The following is a 16,754-nucleotide window of genomic DNA, read 5'->3' as shown; positions in this document are numbered from 1 at the left end:
AAAAGACAATAAAAAAAAGTTAGTGTTCATCATACACTGTATGATTTTTGTCAAATCTAAGCAAAAGTTGTGTAGTTTATTCCAGTCTTATATTTCCAGGTACACTAATAAAAAAAGCCCTTATACTTTGGCTACTAGACGTTGATTAATACCAACCAAACTAATTGGAATTGGTGATTTCATCCAACTCTTGCATTTTTGTGTGCAATATACATCAGGCGTGATAAACAGACATTGGCAGTGCTACCTGATACAGCACAAGTATAATATTGTTATTTTTCACATCTTTGTATACTCACTATTGCCCACAAGAGATTGACTGTGAAGTTGTAAAGAAGTTGTATGCTTAAGGAAGATCTTTGTTTTACCAGTGTTTTCTAGAGTTGGCTTAACACACATTTCTGTTTTCTGTGTTCGTGAAATGCAGGTGGGAGATGCAAGATGCTGCAGCACTGGAGGATGAAGAGAAGATTTTAGTGGATCAGTTAAAGAAAATATACTTCGACAAAAGCCAAGAAACATAACAAAGTCCCAGTGACTATATAAGAGGAGAACCAAATGCTAAGTGTAAAAAGTGTATGTAGCTGCTAAGAAGATTGTTAAAAGTGGATGTGAAATTACAGTTGCAGATCAGTAAAAAAACAAACAAACATTATGAACTCTAATAAATCTCAAAGTTTTGATGAAATATGACTCCATTCTGTATTGGATGCATGCTCAATAGAAAACTGTACTCCACTGATCTGTTAAACAAATAATAATATAACAGTTATGAGGAAACTGATTTTGGAGCATTACTTGCTGAAAGGGGAAAATTTGTTTGTATTTTTCTTTTTTTCCTGTTTTATTTTAATTTTAGTTAAGGTTTTAGAAATTTTGTTGTGTGGTTCTAATGTTTTTTTTTTAAATATATATATGTCTATATAGTTTTCAGTTATTTTAGTTAATTAAGATAAACTAAATAAAAACTCAACTAAATGAAATATCACCATGGAAACTCCCTTACAAAAATAACCTACAGGAATCCTGCAGGAATATTATGCAGATTTCCTACAGGATTTCCTACAGGATTTTCAGCTCATTTTCCTGAAGGAATACCTGCAGGAATTTTATGAAGGAATACCTGCAGGAATTTTATGAAGGAATACCTGCAGGAATTATATCCCTGCAGGGTTTTAAAATATAATATTCAAAGTTCCTGCAGGACTGTTGTGGATATATATGCAATTATACAGGTCTTCTTATGTCTTCTGTAGGATTAATGCAGGGGAATAACTTCACAACAAACAATGTATTTTCACAAATTATTTATTGTATTTATTGAAACTGTAAGAACAGAGCGAAGCAGAGACCAATTCACAGCCAAATTAAGCCTCTACACTGTTTTCCTGAAAAACAAGAAAAAAAGAGAAATTTAAAAATTTGTTTGTGTGTGTGTGTGTGTGTGTGTGTGAGAGAGAGAGAGAGAGAGCATGTGTTTGTTTGTGTGTGTGTGTGTGTGTGTGTGAGAGATAGAGAAAGAGAGATCATTAACGTGTGTGTGTGTGTGTGTGTGTGAGAGAGAGAGAGAGAGAGGGAGAGCATGAGTATGTGTTTGTGTGTGAGAGAGCATGAGGGTGTATGAGGTGTGAGAGAGAGAGAGAGAGAGAGCATGAGCGAGTGTGTTGTGTGTATGACAAATTATTACCTTACTCGTAACTTGTGCTCATCATTTAACTTTTCTCTTAGTGCTGCCCTGATGAACTTTTTTGGAACATCAGGGAACTTTTTTTGTACTGTGTCTGTAAATGCAATTCCACTGTATAATTCCTGCAGGACTGATGTGCAGTACAAGTGAAAAATCCTGCAGGATTTTATAATTCCTGCAGATTTTTTTAAAAATCCTGCAGGATTTTATAATTCCTGCAGGACTGATGTGCAGTACAAGTGAAAAATCCTGCAGGATTTTATAATTCCTGCAGATTTTTTTTAAAAAATCCTGCAGGATTTTATAATTCCTGCAGGACTGATGTGCAGTACAAGTGAAAAAATCCTGCAGGATTTTATAATTCCTGCAGATTTTTTTAAAAATCCTGCAGGATTTTATAATTCCTGCAGGACTGATGTGCAGTACAAGTGAAAAATCCTGCAGGATTTTATAATCCCTGCAGGATACCTGCAGAAAAAATGAAAATCCTGCAGGATTCCTGTAGGTTATTTTTGTAAGGGCTAGCTGAAATACAATAAAATTTATTAAAAAATGACAGCCCTTAAGAAAATTTACTTTTTCTGTAATTTAACAATTTTCCAGCGTACCAGAAATTCTATTTATGTGGGTTATGTGCTTATTTTATTATATATATATATATTTTAAAGTCTGCACTTCATTCACAGAGTAAACTACATGCGGTAATTATTGATTCATTCAAAAAGTGAATTTTCTTTTAGGAGGTTTAAACGGTATTTTATATATAGTATAAAAAATATATCAAAAACGTTATTAGATTTAGCTTCATGCCTGTTAATCTAATGGAAACGTCTGCATATCATATGTATCCGTACGTTTAGTACAGCTCTTCTGTGTCTGTGTGAAAAGCGGCGCTGTCTGTTTAAATTCCGCCAATCGGCTGGAACTTGTGTAACACGCTTCCGTTTCCGAGGAGACGGAAGCGTGTCTTCCTGTTTGGCAGAAGGAGGAAGCAAGACGTGTGAAATCTCACATGTGCTTGTTGTTATGGTACGTGAGCGGAGCGACATGCATGCAAATCCATATTTACCTCTCCCACTGTCTTCATCTGGCTCTTCAGCAGGGTGATCTGTATCGCTGCTTTAACTAACTGCGCTTTGTGAAGTTTTCTCCCATTTGTGTGACGAGTAGTTGTTTATAAACACTGGCTGGGGTCCATGCAGGAAATCCTTTACTGTGTTTACATGCTCCGATCATGTCGCAAACAGCAGATCGCTTTTTCCACTGTGTTTCTCGAAATGCAGACACTGAGGTTCAGGTGCATGTGAGGCTCTCACTTCAGCACGCTTGCTTTTAGACCTGAACCAAGCTGTTAGCTTAATGCTAACAACATAAAGACAGTCTGGCCTGTCAGATCAAATTGCATTGTCATTAAAGTACGATTAGCTTTAGCTCGACGACTGCTTACACACGAACAGAACTCGGCATTAAAATCAGAACGGTAACATTAGAAGCTAGAAACTTTAAAAGCTACATTGCCCAACAAGTCAACAATTTCTCTGTCGATATTGATGTATTGTTTAATAAAAAAGTCAGTATATAATCAAATTATTATTATTATTATTATTATTATTATTATTATTATTATTATTATTATTATTAATAATAATGAATATTTGCACTAATCAAAATTTGTCACAGGACAAGTGCACATTGTTCCAAACATTATTGATTGTTATTGACAGTATTAATATTATTGAAACATGATTTAACTGATAAATCGAAACATAATATGCATTGTAATGTCATAATCATATGTTTGAATGTTTTGTGATTTAATTGCAAAAGTTGTTTTAAAAAGCTTTTTATTATTGACTTTTTTAATATCATAATTTTATATTAATGATTTGCGACACCACTGTAGCAAGTCTAATGTTTGAAATATTTGAATATTACTGCTTTATAATTTAGTAACTGTTATAATTACTGTTGATATTACATTATATGTATATGTGTGTGTGTGTGTGTGTATATATATATATATATATATATATATATATATATATATATATATATATATATATATATATATAATATATATATAATGCATTAGCATAAATTTCTATAAAGCTTTATGTGCATTCATGGTAATGAATTTACAGGAAACTCAGGCAAACTTTTTGTGATGGTGTTGTTACAATAAAGGTCATAGCATTGGAAGCCTATTTGTTTGTTTATTTATATTTATTTATTCTTGATCAGGGTGCCATGCAGTGATATTTCTGTAGTGGTGTGTCCATGCCTGTCAGAGCCAGCATCTTCCTCTTCTGTTTAGTTTGGATAACTATGGCCCAGCTTTTGGCACAAGAAGAAAAAGAAAAAACTACTGCACTAAAAGGTAAAGCCAGCAGTTTGGAATGCACACTGTGCGTGAATACATACAAATAGAAATTAAATAAATTTGAAATCACACATTTTAAGAGGGATGTTTTGTGTGCTTATTCAGTTTTAAAATTGAAAACATTAATTCATCAATTTGTTTTCTAGATTTACTGTCCAGGATAGATTTAGACGAGCTGATGAAAAAAGACGAACCTCCACTGAACTTTCCTGAAACTCTGGATGAGTTTGAGTATGCCTTCAATGAGCGTAAGACCTTTCGCTTGTCTTTACTCTCAACATTTTTAGGCACAGTAAATTATTTCACACTATGACATAGTGCCATCTAGACCATCAGATAGCATTTGGCTTGTACTTTAATAACATGATTTTGGATCTTGTCTGTGGTTCTAAAGGTTTGAATGCGTTAGAAGTGTGCAGAGGGTTTCATTGGATATTGACAGCAGGCAGCAGGCTGTGATAGCGCTGTCTGTTTCAGAGTCTCTGGAGTCTGTGGCAGCTGAATGGACAAGTTGTGCATGCTATGGGCTGTCAGTGGCTTACTCAGCCTTGTGCTCTGTTTGACGGCTAGATTTGCATAACCTTGCTCCTCTCTCTAAAACGCCTCCTGTTAGCGTCTGGAATATCTTATATCAGTCTCTCAGTGAAGAGTATCCCTTTTATTCGATTTTATAAGAAAGTTTCACTTTGTAACTTCTTTTCCCACTCTCTGAGATGAATGTAAAATGGCCATTGAGTCAAAGAATAGTTCTGAACATTTTAGCACTTTTTTCAAATAGGATACAAAATAGGGTCTAAGGTCAGCCAATGGAGTGCAGAGCATTTAGAATATGTTAACTGTTAAACTAAACATTATACGAGTCAAATGCAGATCTGTGTGTAAATATAGTTTAGATCCTTGATTTGAGTGATGTTATTTTCTAGCAATAATTCAGATTGGATACAAAAAAGGCAACTAATGAGTGCATAGCTTTTAGAAAATGTTGATGGTTAAACTAGATTATTTGAGACAAATACCAACTTGACATATGTAAATATAGTTTAAAACCTTGATTTGAGTGATGTAATAATTATTAAACGAACATCAAAAATATATTTTTTTGAAAATTATTATTATTATTACTGTTATTTTAGTAATTTGTAACCATTTATAAGATTTATAAGTACAATTCTGTCAAGATTATAAATTAAAGTAAAATGTTAGTTTAATTTTAATAATTAATTTCAATAACTTTGGTAACAGGGTTAAATTGTAGAGCTTCACAAATATTATGATTATGTTATGTGTTTGATGTGTTTAAAATTACCTGCCTTTTTTAATCCAACATCTAATAGTTTTCGCTACAAAAACATTTAAATGCTTTCCTTCCTTCCTTCCTTCCTTCCATCCTTCCTTCCTTCTTTCCTTCCTTCCTTCCTTCCTTCCATCCTTCCTTCCTTCCTTCCATCCGTCCCTCCGTCCGCCCAAATAATGGGACATCACAGTGTACCCTATTCGTGGAAACTGTTTTTTAATTTTTGTGCATTTTTTTCTCTCCTCTTCTTCTTCTTTTTTTTTTTTTTTTTTTTTTTATTCATGATCTAATGAGATAACCCTAAAAGAAATACATATGCATTTGAAATGAATGTTTTTTCCCCCCTTCCAAAAATCATGTGGCATGATGACTTCATCCCAGTCCGCCTTCAGCTCGTTCATTACTGGAAATCCAAGGTTATGTATACCTCATTAAGCTAAAAATTGAGAAAGCATGCTAATTATGCCAGGTTAAAGCAGGGAGAATAAGTTGAAGGGGGATATTCCTCAGAGAGCCTGTGTTATGAAGACGATGGAGCTGAACTTCCACTGCATGTTGGTTTCATTAGATCCCCTCTTCCTTCTGTTAGGCACTTCTGGTAGTAGTGTTTCTCTTCACCCCTTTGTGAATGCATAATTGATTTTTAAAAGTACTTTTTTTAACACTAGTATCTCCATTCTCTCTCTCCCTCTCTCCCCTTCCACTGTCTCTCTCATTCTTTCTCTAATTCTTTTTCCCATCCTATCTCAAAGGAGCGGCCATGCTTTCAGAGTTCATTGTTGATATACGGCCTTTTAGTGGTACATGTTGTTGAACATCTAACGATGAAAGCGAATAGTGTAATCCTCTCCGAGTTAGCCATGTTGGATTTATCACCTGCTAACTGTGCAAAAAGTAGCGGAGCTTTGAGAATGAGGGGAATGAAAGTGCTTATGCAATCTTTTATCTTCAAAGCTGTTTTTCTTTTTGTGGAGCTATGCACTAGAGTAATTGCAAAAGTGTGAGGCCCCAAGGCTATTTAGGTTAAGTGTGTATGCTTTGAGTATTTTAACTTCACGCATTAACAATCAGAGAGGTCACTATTAGATTTAACTCTGGTTTTAGGCTTCATTGTTCCTCTGTGTCAACAGTAGAATAGATGGGTCTATCGTTCTTAAAAATCCTTTCAGAAATGTTAAAAACCAGTTTCTATGTTTATGTTATTCAGTGTGGTATTGTTTGGTGGAATAGAATTGTATTAATAGGAATGTTTGGGACCAAATGTCAATATGTGGTTTCTGATCGACTTATTTGGCCTTTAAATGAAAGAAAGTACATTTTTAATGACACTAGCATAAGTAGCAGGGTTACATGGTTGAGCTGGAGGAATGTTGTGTGTCAGTACTACAATATAGTATAGCATACATTGATTAATTAAAAAAAAAAAAAAATTGCTGTCTGAAAAGTGGATGGGTTTGCGTATATGCCAGTCATTCAGCCGTTCCCCTGAAACTCCATTAGTCCTAACCAAGCATGGTGGTGTTGTTTACCTCATCCACCTCAGCAGCTGTTTAGCAGCATCAGTACTTGGCAAAAGCCAGGCCTCATTGTCCAGCCTTGGCAGAACAGTGGCATTCAAGTGGGTCACTTTGAATGAAGTCGGCTGGCCCGCTCTCAAACGAGCTCCTCAAAGGATGCTCATAGGAGGGAACAGTTGTAGTGGTCCAGCCACACTCACGCACGCACGCTCTCAGATCTCTGGTGGCTTGAGGTACAGTGGCGGAGAGACCGCTATTGCAGCACCAGCTGTCTGAGGAAGGCTTGCCAGACGTCCCAGAAGGCCAAAGTAAGGGGGACAGGAGAAGCGTTAGCCGTTCGCAGGGCTTGTACCTGCCAGATGGGGGGACGCCAGCCAAACGTATTTAATTGCATGAAGGGGAATGATGCACATCAAGCAGGCCTGAGGTTCTGAACTGAAGGTCACAGCCGGACAGGTAGAATGAATTCTGCAGGCTTTGTGTGGACTATGCACAGCCTTCAAGGATCCCAGCTACTAATTGAGAATAGGTTTGGCTGAGGTGTTTGATGCTTCTCTAACTGCAGGTGCAAATTGGTTGGTGAATGTGAAGGTAAAGAGTGATTCACTTTTGAGTTCAAGCCTGCCAAAGTTGTGCTCGTGCTGTGAAAACAACAAGGCTTTTAATGTGTGTCATGGCCAATCAAAGACTTCTTACTTTTATGTTGGAAAACAATCTTTTTTTTGTTGGCTCACAAAGGCTTTGGCTTCATGCCGTCCCTCACGCTCCACTTCAAGATACTCTGCACTAATATTGTCCTTAATATCCCCTTCATCTGTCGCTGAAGTAGAACTGCAGGAAAAATGTTATAGGGAGGTTAAAGATAATAAAATGAACAGAGTCCATTCTCAGACCCAAGCAGGAAATGCCCCTCAAACCATATTATGAATAGATAGCAGAATAAGTGTGGACCGTCTTTCTTAATGAGTTATAAACTGTTTGTTTATGGAAGCCCTTCTACACAAACTAAATGTAGGTATTCTTACGCTCTTAAAGACATCACTTTTTATGATTTTATTACAAAATTATACTGTTATGTATTTTTTTTCTTCTCTGTAGATGGTCAGTTGAGACACATACACACAGGGGAGCCATTTGTCTTCAACTATAAAGAGGACCTGCATAGATGGAACCAGAAAAGATATGAAGCGCTGGGAGAGGTAATGCTGATTAAATGTTTTTTTTTTTTTAAAAGGACATAAAAATGTGATATTGTGTTATCTTTACAAATCAGTTTGTGAAATTATGTATGCTATAATTCAATATTATAAAACATCTTTGAGTATTGATTTATTTATTTACACTACCTTTTAAACGTTTGGGCCCAGTATTATTTATTTGTTTTTTTGTTTGTTTGTTTGTTTGTTTGTTTGTTTATTGATTGAATTTTTGTTTGGCAAGAAGGCATTAAGTTTACCAAAAATTACAGTTATATAATGTAACAAAAGATGTATATTTCATGTAAATGCTTTTCTTGAACTTTCAAAGAATCCTGAATGAAAAAGATCACAGCACAGCTGTTTTTTTAACATTGTTAATAATAAAAAATATACTTACTTGAGCACCAGATCAACATATTAGAAAGATTTCTGATGGATCATGTGACACTAGGACTGGATTAATGGATTAATCGGAAATATATAAAGAAAAATTAGTTATATTAATATTTTATCTTAAAATACAAAACATTTATTTTAAGTTGCAATAATTTCACAGTTGTATTTATTTATTTTACTGTATTATCTAATATATCCCATAAGAAACTGCTACAAACAAAAAAACTTACTGACTCCAAACTGTTGAATGGTAGTGTATGTATGCATTTATTTATTTTATTTAGAATTTTTTTTTTTTTTACTTATTTCAAGGTCAAACATACTTTTCTTTTTTTTTTTTTTTTTTTAAACCACACAGCACCATCAACGTTCAAAAGCATTTATCTCAGTGGTGTATTGATATTTGAGTAGGCCATTATTTAAATCACATGATTTTCACATGGAACATTTTTAAGGTGTGAACGTGGTTTTTCTGATACATCATAGACTGTCTTTCTTTTTTTGGGGGGTTGTTGTGTTTAGTCTCTAGAGTTTAGAGCTCTGATTTACAGCACTCTAACTGTTCACACGTTCACGCTTTACCAACCATTACTCCTTCCACTGTCGCGCCCCAGGGCTGTGTGCATGTTATAAGCTTTAAGGTTTTTGTTGATTGTTCATATTTTGATGTGTATCATATATTGGCTTATTAGACTGTGTGTGTACTTGTGTGTGCCTTCAGGAAAGTTTCTTTTTCAGCTGTAGCCTGCATGTGGCTTTGAAAGTTCAAATGCAGTTCACTGAGTCTTAAGTTAATTTGCGTATACATGCACTTAATTATCTTTGTTCATTTACATCTGTATTCTTTGGGTTTATTTGTAGTGCATATTCGTTTGATGTTCAAAGGAAAGAGATTGACTCTTTTAGGAGTATATGAGCATTTTAATTTTGGTCCAGGTATGATCCTAAGAGAAATGGCCCTTTAAGAACAAAACAAAACACTTCTCCCCTATTATCATTGTATATCTGTTTATGTGGCTAAAACATAAAGCAAACGTTTCAGAGCTGAACAGCGGGTGACCAGATTTCATGAACTTCTCTTGAGTGAATTCAAAGTGGAGTGGAAGTGAAAGCAGGTTGGATTTTATTATATTGTTTTGAATTTTAAAGTATTCGTCTGAGCAGGTTTAGATGATTTTGTGATGTATGTTTGCAATATAGATGCATATCAAATCACTGGTGTGGTACCTGATATTAAAGCAATGTTTGTGGTAGCCTGCATTCATTAAACAGGCTAGAAAGAAAATAGTTATACCTCATCCCTCAAGTCATTTCTAGCTACCCTATGGTAGCCTGTTTCTGCCACTGAATAAAAAATAAATAAGGTAATTGCGACTTTTTTCTCAGAATTGCGTGATACAAACTCGCAATCTTGACTTTTTTCTCATAATTGCGTGATATAAACTCGCAATTGCGAGTTAAAAAGTCCTAATTGTGAGATATAAATTCACAATTACGTGTTAAAAAGTCAGAATTTTTAGTTTTTATCTTTTATCTGTGAAGAATTGTGTGATAAATTTTTTATTTTTATTTTTTTTATTCAGTGGCGAAAACAGTGTTCCTGTTATACATCATATAAATATAAATACCATGGTTTCTGAATATGTTAGTCAGCATGATATATATAAAAAATTCTTAATCATAATTATACATATTAAAAAAAATTCTCTCCTTGATGTATATTTCTCTCCTTGAATGCATATTTCGTTTTTTTCTTCATTATAAAGTAAAAAATGTTATGATTGATAATTTTTTTTTTTTTTATTTTGACAAGGCATTCAGCTACCGGTGAGAATGTAGTACTCTCAGCTCTGTTAAGCATGCATCACCATATCTGAGTCCATCCAAAGAATTTCTGGTTTTCCCCTGCAGTCAGCACAGAATGTGACAGAAGTGTGTGAATTCAGTGCCGTTCTAGCCATAATGCATACGGAGGCCAGATTCAGCTGAAAACTTGATTTCTTGCTCTGACTGTCTCTGTCTTGTGTCTGTGAATGCCACTGTTGGTGGTGTGTCCCTGTGTTCCAGCGTTCTCAGATTTTGAGAGTGTGAATGTGGGGTACAGAAGTGGGCGAGAGTCTTTGTGAGACTGGAGGCAGCACCAGATGTCCAATTTGCACTTCAGCTGGGCCTGAATGAGCTGCTGGACCACAGGTTTACCCTGACAGGTTCACTGAGAGAGAGAGAGAGACTCAGGAAAAAGCATCTCAGCCCATAAGGTTTGATGATTATTATTGCCAAAGCAGTGCAAAATAAGGAAAATATGTAGTGAAAAGATCAAATTGAATATCATTTAAATGAATTGAAATTGAATAACAAATTATTACACATTTCAAATTAAAATATTCATTAGTTGCGAGGTAAAGTGTGCCAGATGTGTAAGGGTAAACTATGTCATTGACTTACCTGATAGTTATAGTGAGTTTAATATTCAAATCCAGAATGAAATATTACATTGGTTTTGTTGAAAAATATGAAACGGAGGCCAGATTTCTTCAAAGAATGCAAGGAAGCTCTGGCAAAAAAGTAACCCGCCTTTCAAAGAAAACGATCAAGGATATTCCCTACAAAGTAAAGCATTGAAGAAGTTTCCTCTCAAAAAAGTTGGTGAAGTACAAGGAATAACATTTCATATTTCTATGCAACTTTGATGGTTGGAGTGTGGAATTAGAATGTCTTAGTTTATTCAGTCTAATAAATGCTTTTATTTATTTATTTATTTGTTCATTTCCTATCAAGAATTTCCAGTTTATAGGAGACATTAGGCATAGCATAAATTATAACCAGACATAACTATTTTACAAGACATAGTTCATCCGAAAATGAAAATTCTGTCATCATTTACTCACCCTCATGCTGTTATTTGATTCTTCTGTGGAGCACAAAAGTAGGTATTTTGGGACTTTGCTGTCCAAACAGGATTGCACCTCATTGACTTTTGAATTGAAATATGTTTATAATAATGTATAATCTTTTGGATGTTGTGTATATATATGTATATACACAAGTGTATATATATATATACTTGTGTATATACTTATGTATATATTTATATTCATATAATTTTTATTATATATAAATAAATATTTAAAATATAAACATGATATATTTTTCTTAAATATATACATGCATGTGTGTGTATTTATATATACATAATAAATATACATAGCACACACACACATATTATGTAAATAAAAACTTTTATTTTGAATGTGATTAATCGTTTGACAACACTAGTGTATTTGTTCCAAACACTCTCTCTGAACATGCCATACCTGTGTATTGCAGTTTGGTTTCAGATGCTCTACTACAGTTCTACAGCATCTCTGAATGCAGTCTGCACACACCTACAGTACATGCAGGAGCTGGAGGCAAACTGAAACTCAGGGTCATTCCATCATCTATTTCTATAGCCAACTTCTCCACAATTCTTCTCCTCTCTCTTCATCATGGTGGGATCATCATTAGGGGGTGTGCAGACACACACATGCAAAAGTGTGAGATCATTGGCTGGTTTGCATCACTGAACATTGGCAAGTGGTTTGCCTTCGAGGGGTGTGTGTTTGTATCACCATGTTAGCTGGGGAGGGAGGGGCGGCATAGATGGGGGGCTTCAGATGCTCTGCGTGCATTTAATTAAGTTTTTTTTTTCTAAAATTGTACGCAAGCATTTCTTAATGTGTCTTTCCTATCATAGTATCAGCTGTCTGTTGCCTTTTGCAAATGTGTGTTTCTCCCTCAATATATGCGAGTGTTTTGTTTTGTGTGTTTACCTGGCCATTTTGTTGACCTCCCTGGCAGTACAACGCTGTTTATGCATTCATACTTTGTGTCTGACGGCGTGTGAGTTTGTGTGTGGGTGGCAGGTATACTGTGTGGGTCCATGTTGGTATGTTCGCAGTGGGCGGAGGGTCATGAACGTTACACACACACACACACGGAGAGAGTGTGTGTGGAGGGCTGTAAGTGACTGTTCTCAGCGCTAGGTGACACAGTGTGGGCTCGACTCCAGATGGGAGAGCATTAAGCTGTTAATAAATGAGGATCTTTCTCTGCATCTGTGGAATGACAGACATACAGTATTCTAATGAAGAAGGGCTGCCCAGATGGCTTGATTTCATAGATAACTCCCCTCTTTCTCACATTTTATACGGATTGGCTTTATACAGTACTGCGAGTGTGTGAGAGAAACATTGACTCAGAGGGAGTGGTTTTTTTGCTTTTAATTGAAAGGACATCGGACAGTGACATAAGAGGAGTTGAATTGGAAATTGATGCAGTTAACCTTTGGTGCATAACCAGTACTGCAACATTTGAGCTAAAAATGAGGGAAAGTCATGTCAAAGCTGTTTCATTATGTGAGGAAACACAAATACACTTTATGTCCTGTAGTTAGAAATACACAAACACACACATTGCGCAAGAACACTGCTGTTTTAGAGTGACTGCAGGCCCACGCAATTGTATCAGTCATGCTTGTTTTGTTTTTATGTTAAGAACAGCTCCCTATAAAAGTAAAGCAACACGACTGCTGTTGATTTAAGAACCTCTGCTTCCTCAAAGGTTGACATATATAATGTTCCTCCACAGCCGCAAGAGATTAAACCTGAATTTGTGTTTATAGAGTCAACATGAAATCAGTATAGTTATTCTAACTAAAACTATTAAAATAAAGCTGAAATAAAAATAGAATATCATATTGCCTTGACAACTAACTGAAGTAAAATAAAATTTGAATAAGCAATACATAAGAAGTATAAAAAAACACTAGAAAAAAAATCATGCTGAATAGAAATAATTATGCATTTCAAAACGAATAAAAATGACAAAAATACATCAAAATGTACCTTTTTGCAGTGTTTGGCTTATCTTAATTGAAAAGAGTAAAGCATTTTTTTATCTAGCTGTTAGCGCTCATCATTTTCATTATACAATCAAATCACTGTAGCTAAAATAAAAGGCTTTTTTTCTCTCCTCTTATGCAGTAATCTGTTACTGTACACTTGATCATTGTACATTCTACATAATTTTAGAAATTGGGAATGTGAAAGAAAATACATAGTCTTTTTTGTCTTCAAAGATTGTAAATGCTTGTGAATGTTGCTTTATGTTGTCTTTACTGGTTTGAATGACACAGCAGACTCTGAAGAATTACACAGAAGCCTTATGGGACTATCACATGAAGTGCACCCACTTTCTTCCTCTAACAACAGCCAAAAGTTAAATATTTAAAAGAGAAACAAGAAAAGGGGAGTCCAACTGAGCTGCTTCATTTCTCAACCCTCTCTTGTCATGAATCAGCATTCACATCTCTCTCTTTTGTCAGCCTTGTGTTTGTGTGTTTCTGTTTTGGGGATTTGTCTTTTCTTCGTGTATTCTTTATTCCTTCTTTTTAATCTATTGGTAATTCCCCACTCTTCCCTGTGCTGTCACTCCATCAGTGTACCGTTCCCCCACTCACTGTCATTATCCAAACAGCTTTGAAGTCATTCATTCATTCCGTCCTGCCCGAGTAGCTTTAAAAGACTCCGTCTGTTGACTGATCTGAAGTCAGTATACAGCGGCTAAGACAAACACATCTTGCAGTATTGATTACCCTTCACTGTCCAGAGTCCAGTCGGCTCATTAGTCTGGGTCAGAGCGGGACCACCTGATAAGCACCTGCCCTCATTTTTCAATTCCTCTCAGGATTCCCATCATGCAAGAGGTCAAAGTTGCATATGACGCACCTCTGTGGAACACAAATGTCTCATCACCCGAGTGCTGAGGTCAGCCGGACGGGGGAGATTGAGTGGTAATACCTCCGTTGTGGGAGGTCTGTGGTTTTTTTCTCTTTTCTCTCGCTTTATCGCTTTCCATGACTTATTCTGTTCATCTGGGGGCCCGGGGGCCCCCTCCTCCTTGTTTGAAGAGGACTCTTGCCACATGGGAGTTTACAAACAGATCAACTTTCTTAGACAACAGTGCACTTCATTAAGACCCTCAGCTGTGTGTGTCCACCTTATCGCTTGCCCACCCAGACGACATGCTCTGGTCAAGGCCACCGCGGCGTCTCTGCCTTTCTCTCGTCTCTTTCCATCCGTTCCTCCCACGCTCCCTCTTTTCTCAGCTGTGGCGTCGTGCGTGAGCTGGCAGAAGACAGTGTCTGCTGGTGGATTAGCGTGACCCCCCCCTGCTCTCATAAGCTCTGTCTCCCCGCCGCTCCCCTGCAGATCCCCCTGCTAAGGCTCTTCCTTCCTCTCTGATCCTCCAGATCCTGGCCGCCACATCAGCAGCTCATAAACAAACCCCCTCCTGGAGTCTGAGCCTGGAGCTGACCCTGTGTGGTCACCCATTGTCCTATCTGAGACCCATATTATTGGCAGATGAGACATAGCTGTATTTATGTATCTTGTATGTGGGACCCCAGCAGTGCGACATGTGCATTAGTGTTTTGCTAGCTTAGAAGAAGATTGTACGGGATAGAATGGTGAATCAACGTGACGTTATGCATATAATGGCATAGGCCTCTCAGAAACCCATGTCTGAAAAAGTTCAACATTAAATGAAAGAAAAATATGTTTCTAGCAAAAAATAAGTGCATTCCTTAAAACAAAAATGTATAGTTATTTATTTTATTTTTTTGCTATGCCAATTCTAATCATTATAAGTAGTGGATTTAAGAGAGAAAGGTAAAAAAGAAGTAGAAAACATTTAGAAAATGTGTGATTTGACCCTTTTAAAACACATATTGGTAGCTGGAAAAAATTTAACTCTTTCAACAGGAAAAGTCAAGGGGCAAGAATTTTCTGAATGATGGATGTTTGATTTTTGTGCATTGTCTCCTGTGGATTTCTCTGGCTGTAGATTCCGATCTACCATTAGCTTTGTCCTTCCAAAATGTTTTTTTTTTTTTTTTTTTTTTTTTTTTTTAAATTCCAATTCAAATAAAACCCCCTCATTTTGAGTTCTTAGTTGGTGCACACTTTACATGACAACACTCCTCTCCAGCGGGGCTGTGATCACCACCCTCATCACGTTTAGAGGGGGAGGTGAGGAGCACTTAGCGTTCTTACCTGCAGGGTTTTCATTATCAGACTAATAAGACAATATTAATTATGCGACAGCAGTGTGCTCTAATTACAATGACAGGCGATTGTGCTCTCCTCTCCATGTCAATGTATCTATAGGAGGGCAGCGAAGGCAAACACTAATATTCCATATGATTATTTAGGATATTAACTGTGAGAATTGATTCTCAGTTTCTCGGTATATTGGCCTGGGGGAACTCCCTCAGAGACCGCTAGTGACATGCAGATAGTTTGAAATGTTAAGGTTCAGCAATTTTGATTGCATCACCTGTGAGGGAAGTATGAAGGAGTGAACTATGTGAACTCAATGTTCCCACCACCGAACATACGCTTTGTATGAATTCTGCTCACGGGGTGTTCTGTGAGTCTGGGGGCAAAAAGTTAAACCTGTGAAAATAATCTTGTCTGAATACTGCACAAATAATGTATGAACTATTCAAAGTTGTTTTGTGAAGAGAGAAAAATAGCCCAGAGCTGCTCAGGGATTGTTTGGGGCATTTCTCAAGCTCTCAGTGATGTGAACTGTACAAACTCTGCACAAGTTCGAGAAAAGTCATATTTCTTTGGCTGCTTTTTATAAGATATGATGTCTTTGTAAATAGACATTAGTACAAAATAAAAGATAGCGAAACAAGACAGTGGCTGCTTTTTCAAGCTCTTTTCCGTCAAGTTTTTTTGGAGTGTGGTCACAAATGAGGAAAGAGAACTTCCCAGTCTTCAACCATTCAGATGGACTTAATGGACTATTTTATTTTTATTTTTTAAAGACAAAGTTATTTTGTATTCCATGCAACAAAACAAATAATTTCCTAAAGATTCCATGAAGTCATAGTTAGCCCTGATTTGTCTTTGGTTCCCTCAGACTAGTTATTATTACCATATTATAATGTTTGTCCTTTAGTTTCTCAGTTAAAACCAATGTAATAAGTAGACTATTACATTTAATATATAATATGTTATTCATTGTTAAAGGCAGTATTTGCATAATAAATGTGCTGTGACATCGTAAATTTGAGTCTGTGATTTTGAGATAAAGCAAAAGAGCAGCAGCCTGTTATTGTACAATAGCAGCAAAATTGGTTTTGAAGCTGAATATGATGCTTGACATGAATTATCCACTTCAGCCACCATACTATCCACTTACTGCTGCCTATATATGGAAGATATATAAT

General features: G+C 36.1%; 2 protein-coding genes across 2 annotated transcripts in view; both read left to right on the top strand.

The window, feature by feature from the left end:
• The window catches only part of kiaa0825 (KIAA0825 ortholog), a 118,423-nt gene extending 117,441 nt beyond the window's left edge, over positions 1-982 (top strand). The window contains 1 exon segment of the mRNA XM_042724637.1: positions 428-982. Coding sequence (XP_042580571.1) covers positions 428-524 — 97 coding nt within the window. The 3' untranslated portion in view covers positions 525-982.
• Positions 983-2,588: 1,606 nt separating this feature from the next.
• The window catches only part of fam172a (family with sequence similarity 172 member A), a 160,232-nt gene continuing 146,066 nt past the window's right edge, over positions 2,589-16,754 (top strand). Inside the window, exons 1-4 of the mRNA XM_042724636.1 lie at positions 2,589-2,716; positions 3,929-4,064; positions 4,214-4,315; positions 7,977-8,077. Of these exons, the coding sequence (XP_042580570.1) occupies positions 3,965-4,064; positions 4,214-4,315; positions 7,977-8,077 (303 nt within the window). The 5' untranslated portion in view covers positions 2,589-2,716; positions 3,929-3,964. The remainder of the gene's footprint in view (positions 2,717-3,928; positions 4,065-4,213; positions 4,316-7,976; positions 8,078-16,754) is intronic.

The sequence above is a fragment of the Cyprinus carpio genome, chromosome B5 (genome assembly GCF_018340385.1).
Source record: "Cyprinus carpio isolate SPL01 chromosome B5, ASM1834038v1, whole genome shotgun sequence".
NCBI classification, from domain to species: Eukaryota; Metazoa; Chordata; class Actinopteri; order Cypriniformes; family Cyprinidae; genus Cyprinus; species Cyprinus carpio.
Note: the sequence above shows the minus strand (reverse complement) of the source record. Positions and strands in the feature narration are given on the sequence as shown.